General features: G+C 49.9%; 3 protein-coding genes across 3 annotated transcripts; all 3 read right to left on the bottom strand.

The window, feature by feature from the left end:
* Nucleotides 1-629: 629 nt before the first annotated feature.
* On the bottom strand, nt 630-1,212 carry STEHIDRAFT_126580 (uncharacterized protein). The gene is made up of 2 exons (XM_007311613.1): nt 845-1,212; nt 630-761 (listed from the first exon to the last, which is right to left on the bottom strand). Exon 1 carries the CDS (start codon nt 1,098-1,100, stop codon nt 882-884), a length of 219 nt encoding a protein of 72 aa, XP_007311675.1. The 5' UTR covers nt 1,101-1,212; the 3' UTR covers nt 630-761; nt 845-881.
* An 806-nt stretch (nt 1,213-2,018) lies between these two features.
* On the bottom strand, nt 2,019-2,970 carry STEHIDRAFT_116692 (uncharacterized protein; the record flags this gene model as incomplete). Its single annotated transcript, XM_007311612.1, has 3 exons — nt 2,019-2,309; nt 2,745-2,807; nt 2,881-2,970. The coding sequence occupies 3 exons, from the start codon at nt 2,968-2,970 to the stop codon at nt 2,019-2,021; spliced, it is 444 nt and encodes a 147-aa protein (XP_007311674.1).
* Nucleotides 2,971-3,523: 553 nt separating this feature from the next.
* Nucleotides 3,524-5,403, bottom strand: STEHIDRAFT_135849 (uncharacterized protein; the record flags this gene model as incomplete). The annotated part of the gene is made up of 5 exons (XM_007311611.1): nt 3,524-3,808; nt 3,862-4,487; nt 4,572-5,057; nt 5,126-5,200; nt 5,274-5,403. The coding sequence occupies 5 exons, from the start codon at nt 5,401-5,403 to the stop codon at nt 3,524-3,526; spliced, it is 1,602 nt and encodes a 533-aa protein (XP_007311673.1).
* Nucleotides 5,404-7,860: the final 2,457 nt, after the last annotated feature.

Here is a 7,860-nt window from a genome sequence, read left to right as displayed (position 1 = left end):
CATCGTCCTCCTCTTCGGTGACGGCTAATGCACCTCCTTCTACGTGCGGCACAACCTCTCCACCACCTTTATAACCTGCATCACTCGAACCGTTCACTTCCGCTGCGTCATGTCTATGCTTGTTAACGGCACAAAATACGCGAAAACAAGAGAGGAGGATATGGAAGAAACATATCACGATCGACGCCGACAGCACCGGACGGTTCGTTAGTCCGGTAAGCTCCTCGCTCGAGAGTAGATATTCGACAATCACGCACTTCAACAGTGCACGGAGCGCCAAGAGCTGGTTGAGCGCCTGGACTGTGTCTTACAGCTCGAGACTAGACTTGCGTTTGTCGCCTTCATTGATCAAGGCTGTCTTGGGGGTCATGAAAGCATCTGCAACAGCGCGAGCCCATAGGTCCATGGCGTCTGGAGTGACTTGAAAAGAGGCCCCGTTTGTACGCCGAACGTCAGGGACGATGTGCTTCGCTAGGAGCCAATTGACGAGAAAGGTGCTGTGGACCTTGATTGTCTTCGGAAAGTTGAGCTGTGCACGAAGATCCTGGAGGTGTACGGCGAGGACGTCGATGGGATGATTCTTCCAGAACTGGTTGCCCTTGAGGATGCGGGCGATGATCTGAGGGAAGGTGTGATTTATGACAAAGAGATTGAATTTCTTTTTGAGGTCTCGTATGTCGTCGTCTCTCAGTTTGGGATCGTACAGTGCTTGACGAAAACGTTCGAAGACGGCAGATAAATTCTCAAAATACATGTCAGGGCTAGCAAGATCCAAAATGTGAGTATTCGCTGGCAGTATTCGTCGTACTAATCTGTGACAGAGTTGAAGTTGAAAATAACGTACTTTCTCTGAATCCACCAGCGACGATTACTTTTTCCCTCTACATCTCGTCTAGCCACTGCATGCGGTATGCCGACGAAGAGAGTTTCTCGTGTGTATTCTGAGCGACGGTGATGGGGGTATTGATGCGCTGGGAAGAAGTAGTCGCAGTGACGGCGACAACATGGTTGTCAGCGGGATCTCTAGAAGTATGTTTCGTACTGGGAAGGGTTCCCGTGGTTAAGAGAGTGGCGAAATGTTGCAAAGTAAGGGATGCCATATGCGCCTGTTTTGCTCTCCACTGGTTCGTCAGGTTGATGATGGTGCAAAGCAGTAGTGGTGCAAAGCAGTAGTAGCGAGTGTTATGAAGGTAGACATTCGTTCGCGTTCCGCGATATCGTCGGACGACTTTGGACGAGGCATTTTGATTGAGCACGGAATAGCAGGATGTTGAGAAAGAAGTTGGCTGATGAGGAGGAGCTGCGGTCGCCACGTCCAGAAACCCTGTTTCAGGGTTAGGGGCTAACTCGAACCCACTCGAACCTCTCTCGGTCTTAACCTCTTCTCGACATTTCATTGCCCAGCTCAGAGCTGTCAGCCCCGGACAGATCTAACTAGCTTCCTCTGTGTCGGGACTATGGTACTGCTCCGCTTGTCCTATCGAGTTTCTTTCTATATGCACTGATCGCGCGTCCCTACTTCTGAATCAACGGTACTCTGTCGTCGAGCATGATCTCTATGCACACCCCTGGCCAATCTGGCGAGATTCAAGGATCGACGCGTCTTTGTATGTGAGGCATGTCTGCTTTCATGATAGTCATTACTTGGAATGCTAATCTTACTCGTCGAAGCCGTGTGGCCGTGTGGTGTTTTTCCTACCGCAGAACTCGCTCTTATCATCGAGTTTGAGCTTGTGTCGTCTCATTCTTCTCGAATCCATTGCTCATCCCATTTCATTCCGAATACTTCCTCTTCAACGCGTGTCCGTCCTCTCACACCCGGCTTCCTCCACTCTAACCTCTGGCCCCTCAATATTTGCGTCCGAACTGTAAAGATGGTCTGCTCGCATCTCATGAGCGTCGTTTCTATGCTGGCCTAGCTCGACGTTTGACAGTACATCTCCCATCCGTCCCATTTTTTTCGTGTACGATCGCGACGTCTAGCCTCCTGACACCGTCGTCGGGAAACTCAGAAAACGTTAGCTATGTCTTATCCCGCACGGCTCCTTCTGAGGTCGATCAGATGGTCTCCGATCGTTACCTCGATATGGGGGCTTCCTCTCCTCCACAGGTGGTGTATCGCGCCGTTGGCTCTGGGGTCTCTCGATAATCTTCCCCGTGCTCGTACACGATTCAGACTTGGGAACAATGCTATGGATTGGCGATATTCCAGTAGACTGCGTCTCGAACGGGAATGATCTAGTAATAATGAGGATAGGTACGCGCTTGCGCTCAAGCCGGGTGAGATTCTCGAGGGCGCGTTGAATGAGCTGACAGAAGGGATGAGACCTTGTTCAGGGGAGTAGAAGTTGGACGAGACGGAAGGGCTCCTCGGCCAAAACATCATTGACCTCAAGGCGTCAACTCTTTCCGGTGAGTCGATTTGAATGACTCGCGACAATGTTACACGAGAACTCAAGTCTCTCCAACCCTATCTTCTCCGCGACACAGCCTGGACACTCCTGAATCACCCCGACTACATTCACTCCTGGAGCAAACCGCACACCCTCTTCTTTGCCATCGTAATGCTTAGGAAATATTAACAAGACTGCTCTCCTACTATCGATCGTATCTCCTAAACCCCTGTCCCTTGTCGTTGACACCACCACATCATAAGATCATCCACAGGTTTTGTTCGTGCACTGACGTAGAAGACTTATCGTCAGCTTCATGTTTGACACGCAACGCACAGGAATGCCACTCACGCCACAGTCCGGCCGGGTTGGGTTGCATGCGATCGAGGTATCTACGTCGCGTTTGCCTGGAACCTATCGATACGATCATTAAATCAATGTCGCTATATAGTGGTTCGGTGTGTGGTTGCGTATGGATCGTACGAACCTCCGGGGTAGGGATGGGAGCTGCGACCACGGCGGAGAAGAGGGAGAGAAGCACGGTTAGGAAGGAAAGGTTGAGTGAGCTGGGATTCATGGTTCTGAGTGCAAGCTTTTGATGAGTCTTGGAAAACGAGGGGGTGAGATGCTTGGCGACCTTCAAGACTCATCTTTGTATGTCGTCCAGAGCATGTGCAAAAGTGCAAGGTAAATGAGATTCGAATCGAAATGGGGTTGTTGTGGACAAATGTGTCCATTCCTGAGAGCATTAAATTCGTCTTAGTCCCCATCTGGTATCAAAAGTACTGACAGCACAAATGAATGCGGGATAGTGAAGCGTGTAGTAGAACCGAAGTAGTATTCATTATCCCTCTACTGATACCTAGGTTGAGCTTTGCAAGTGTATGTCTTCCTTGAAACGTACTCCGTGGCTGTCGGCCCCTAGTAGTCTCCGTACATAGAAGAGAATTTTTGATGATGATATGGAAAGTTGAAACGTACACATGGGGCGGATGGTGAATTAGAGTAAGTAATACACTAGGTAAAAGGGTATACGGAGTTCAGGAAAATTAGCGATCGTTGGATTAGCACAATAGGTGGATGATTCATCGATTTAGAGGCGAACGAGTGAGGATACCACTGCCTAATATTTATTCTGCGGTATACTGCGGCGGAAGCCCCACAATCCCTCTCAAACCACTATCACTCTCCACGAACATGGCCTCGCCAGAGGACGCCACTGAAGTCCCTCCTGCCACTCTTCTACTGGTAGGTGTGTCAATGTCCGACGTGTTTGTGTTAGTGTTCGTGTGCGTGTTCGTGTGTGGTTCGTAGCGCGAAGCTGAAGGTACGGTCCCAGCCTGCGTGCGTGTGTCACTTCCGACTTTTCCACTGGCAGACCGTGAATTGAGGTAGGCTGAGTTGGTGCGTGAGGTCTGCACGAACGGAGACGGCGTTGTCGTGTATGCTATATACAATATAAAAGCACTGTAAGATGACTCGAAGTGGGGAAAGGAATGATGCCGAGAGCGGATCCAAACTCACGCGAGTCAGCGGTATGCCCCTGATACACCCCAGCAGGCATACCTCCCTCCAGCGTTTCGACTCTCGAGCAATACCTGTCTTCAGTGACTGTACCTCTTCCTATACTATCGTTTGAACGGGATAATCTCCGTCTTCTCCGCAACCATACAAGCACCGATATGCCCACAGCACACAGTGCCACGATACCACCAACAACGCCACCAACGATCACACCCACGTCCGTATGTTTGCTCGATGTCGCGCCTCCACGCCCGCCACCCGTGCTCGTAGGCTGAGAAACCGCACTCGTCGATGACGAAAGAGACGAAGGAGCGGTAATGAACGCGGATCCGGCATCCAAGAGTATATAATCGAGGTAAAACGAATTTGCAGCGGCAGCCTTGATCTCGAGGGTATGAGGGTCCTCCGAGGCAAGGTTGGAGACGTCTAGAAGTTCCCAGTTGTATACTGGATACGATGCCGTTGTTGAAGGAAGAGAGAGTGGAGATGGAGGCTGTCCGTCGAACGCAAAAGTGCCGAGGATGGTGGCAGGGTCGATGATCATTCCGTATGCTCTGATGCTGGAGGTACCTGTTTGCGTTCACAAACACGGGGATGCAACGAAAGTCAGTATGACGGAAGTATTGGGTGATATGTGTAGACTGAGCAGCGTACCGGTGAGGTTCAAAGAGACTGTGGAAGACGGTCCAGTTGGTCCCGTCACGCTGGAGTTGAGGCTCGCGTCCGTAAGGTTGAAGTCCGCCTGCCCCGGAAAATTAAGTACATCATCAGACCACCCGCCCTCTGAGTAGTTCAAATATGGACTCCGGTCGTCGATGAATATCCAGCTAGTCAGTTGTCCATCGGTATCCGTAGGTATCGTCGAGTTTACTGGTGCGTTGTAGATGAGATAGTCGACGAGGAAGTCGGACTCGTTCGTCGCAGGGGCAGACGTAAGGACTTTTATTTCGAGTGTGTGCGAGGAAGGAGAGAGTGCAGGAGAGACGAAGAAAGGGACGTGGCGACGGGTGTTCGGAGGAACTTGAGTAGTTATGGTTGAGGATGTACTTCCATCGATACTGAATGAAACACTGGTGCTGGTGTAATTGACGGTCCCTACGCTGATTCCAGGTGTGGTACCAAAAACGGAGATCGAGGATCCTGTGGATATATTTTGTGGTCAAATCAGGTCTCGTTGGACAAGAAAAACAACAATGCAGTGTAAGCACCATCGAATGTATATGTCATCGTCGATGATGCCAGACCGGATCCAGACGTCGTCTTGAGGAACTCACTTGGATCTCCTAATTCAAGATCATTCAATCCAGCAATCAATACTGAAATCCGCAGGGAAGACGCAGAAATACAGGCACGTACCAGTTCCAGCGACGAACCATCCATCTACCTCGGCTTGGGGAGAGGTGCTTATCTGACCGTTGGCATTAATCGCCACTGGCGAATAATCAATGCCGTTGTCCGAATCGTCCACAATTACATATACGGACATAATAGAGCAAGTGGGGCTGTAAATTATGCAAGGGAGAGGCGCTATGAGGGTTCGCTGTGGAGGGCAGGAAGAGCACCAAATTGGGCCAGGAAGGAAGTCAATAGTGATGTCTGTATTTTATAAGATTTCGTCGTCACGTACCTCCCACGCCGTTAGGTTTCATCACACGGAGACCGTCAAGAGAAGGTGAGCAGGGAAAGATAACATCACTCGACAGCACCATGATATCTTTCAGGCCTATTTAGAAGAGCGAACGTTGTGGGACACCAGGGCATTCGTTGCAGATCAATGTTTACTTGAGGATCTGACTTTACTTCTAACGATGAGGTGGAGCAAAAGATGTGTATTCTCTTCCAGACGCTCGTATAAGTATCGTGAACGTCGAAAGCATCGACGTGGAGCTAAAACAAAGAGACTCTGTTTGTGAAGATCATCCGGCTGAAATTGACCATCGTTCCATCAACGGCAGCTCGTCGCGAGATCGAAATGTATCAAGGTTGCATCGAACGGAAAACCATCAGATGCAGGTGCATCCATCGTAAGCAAGTTTATATTTATATCGAAGCTGTGAACAAGGCGACCGAAGCAACAAGTTAAAGCATTCGATCCCTGTATAGAGCGCGGGTCGGAGGGGTTTGAGTGGATACAGAGCGATAGAGTAGTCGAGTATTTGGAATAGGGGCCTAAACTTCGTGCTGAACCACGAGTCTGGAGGAAGAATTGCAGAGCACGCCCAAGATTAGCCATCATAGAAAAAAGATCTGAGGATAACGCCGGCGAGAGATCGGTAGTTATTGCCAAGACTTGCGCGGATTGCATCAAGATTACTGCTGAGATGAGGTTCACCAGCAGAACTCACACCAAGAAGCAAAAATTGAAAGCACACGTTCATATATAATCTGACCAGTGCGGCTGGACGAGGGATCCTTGAACCGATGCGAGTCAAGAAGATGGGAAGGAAAGGCATGAACGGCGTTCTTGGGGAACCCGTGCTAGATGCCTGGCCAAAGAAGAGATGTGTATAGGGGTCGGATATCATTGCCAGAAAGAGCTATCGCGCTGAGGAAAGAGGAGAACGAGACACTGTCGTGACCATCCATGGAGATGAACTGGTGCTCGTTCGCGTGTCACAAATGGGGAGAACGCACCTCTGCGACTGGAGAGACCTCTACAAAGAGACCTCTGCATAGACTTGAAATTATAATGGAATGGATATCACTTCCCAGACTGAGATATTACCAGAGATTAGGGAACGACCAGAGCAGACTCGGACGTATGCAGCTAAGTCTCTTGTCAATGTTTAGTTGGCATTGAGCGAAAGTCACGCTAAGGTGCCCTACTTTCAGAGGAGAGCAAATACGTTGGATTTCGTTTGTGCGTCGGGTTCCTGCGAGCATCCAATAGCAAAGGGTAGACGACGACGAACCTGTGGAAGATGTTGTATGCGCATCAGGTTGGCTGCACGACAAGCTCGTCACGACGTAGAAACCTTGATTCAGGGTTAGGGCTAGGGTTCATAATTTTCTGCTTCGGTGGCGGTCAAGTGGCGGCTTGACTGGACATGCTCTTCTCCCTGAACCGTTCCCTCGACTCCATACCCACACAGTGGAAACTCTGGAACGATTACCTCTTCATCTCGAACTTTGCCTGCTGATCGCTTAACGAAGACTGCACGATGGGCAAATTCAACGTTCAACGTCCAACCTCAGCGCTGACAGCATTTATGCCCCAACTCTGGACGTCTCCATCGTTCCTCACTTGCCCGGTTGAAGTCTAGTCTACTCTGCCTTTGGGAGACCACATCGTCCAGGGATTTACGCAATTCATGAGCGTCGCTAGTGGTGGAAATACGGCGATTTGCACTAGTGTGAGCTGTATGGTGCGTGTCTTTTCTTGTCTTTTCTGTCTCTCATCGTTCCTCGCATATTTGCTTTTGCCACTTTTTCTTGGTATGATTTGGGATGGGACTTGAATGTGTGGTGACTACCTTTGGAGCCTCTATGACGGTTCACCGTCCCGAGAATTGCTTCTCGCCCCTACCGGCGGTATCTCTCTTGCTCTTATGCAACGTATCGAGTCCAACCTACGTGCTCTTGAGGAGTTACGCATCAATTGCACCCAAAGACGGTGTTCAGACTCTTCGACTCGGAGGCGGGAATCAAGAATTGTCGAGCGTCCTTTAGCTGCCTCGTACGTCCTGTCACCTTTTTCATGATGGTTTGGTGCGCATGCAGCCATCCCACTCGAGCTCCAGCCTTCCTGCATGTCTGTGGCCCGAGTCCGAAGTGTGGCACTAAATACTACGCCACAAAAGCGCTGTTTCTGTGCTTCGTTGACGCTACTTTCGACCATACAAAGTCAAAGTACGTTACACACATGGACGTATGTATACAATGGACGCCGGCAAGGAGAATATACAGATACAAATGAACAAAGAAAGTCCTGAAAAGCCGCCAA

The sequence above is a fragment of the Stereum hirsutum genome, assembly GCF_000264905.1.
Source record: "Stereum hirsutum FP-91666 SS1 unplaced genomic scaffold STEHIscaffold_29, whole genome shotgun sequence".
Classification (NCBI taxonomy): domain Eukaryota; kingdom Fungi; phylum Basidiomycota; class Agaricomycetes; order Russulales; family Stereaceae; genus Stereum; species Stereum hirsutum.
Note: the sequence above shows the minus strand (reverse complement) of the source record. Positions and strands in the feature narration are given on the sequence as shown.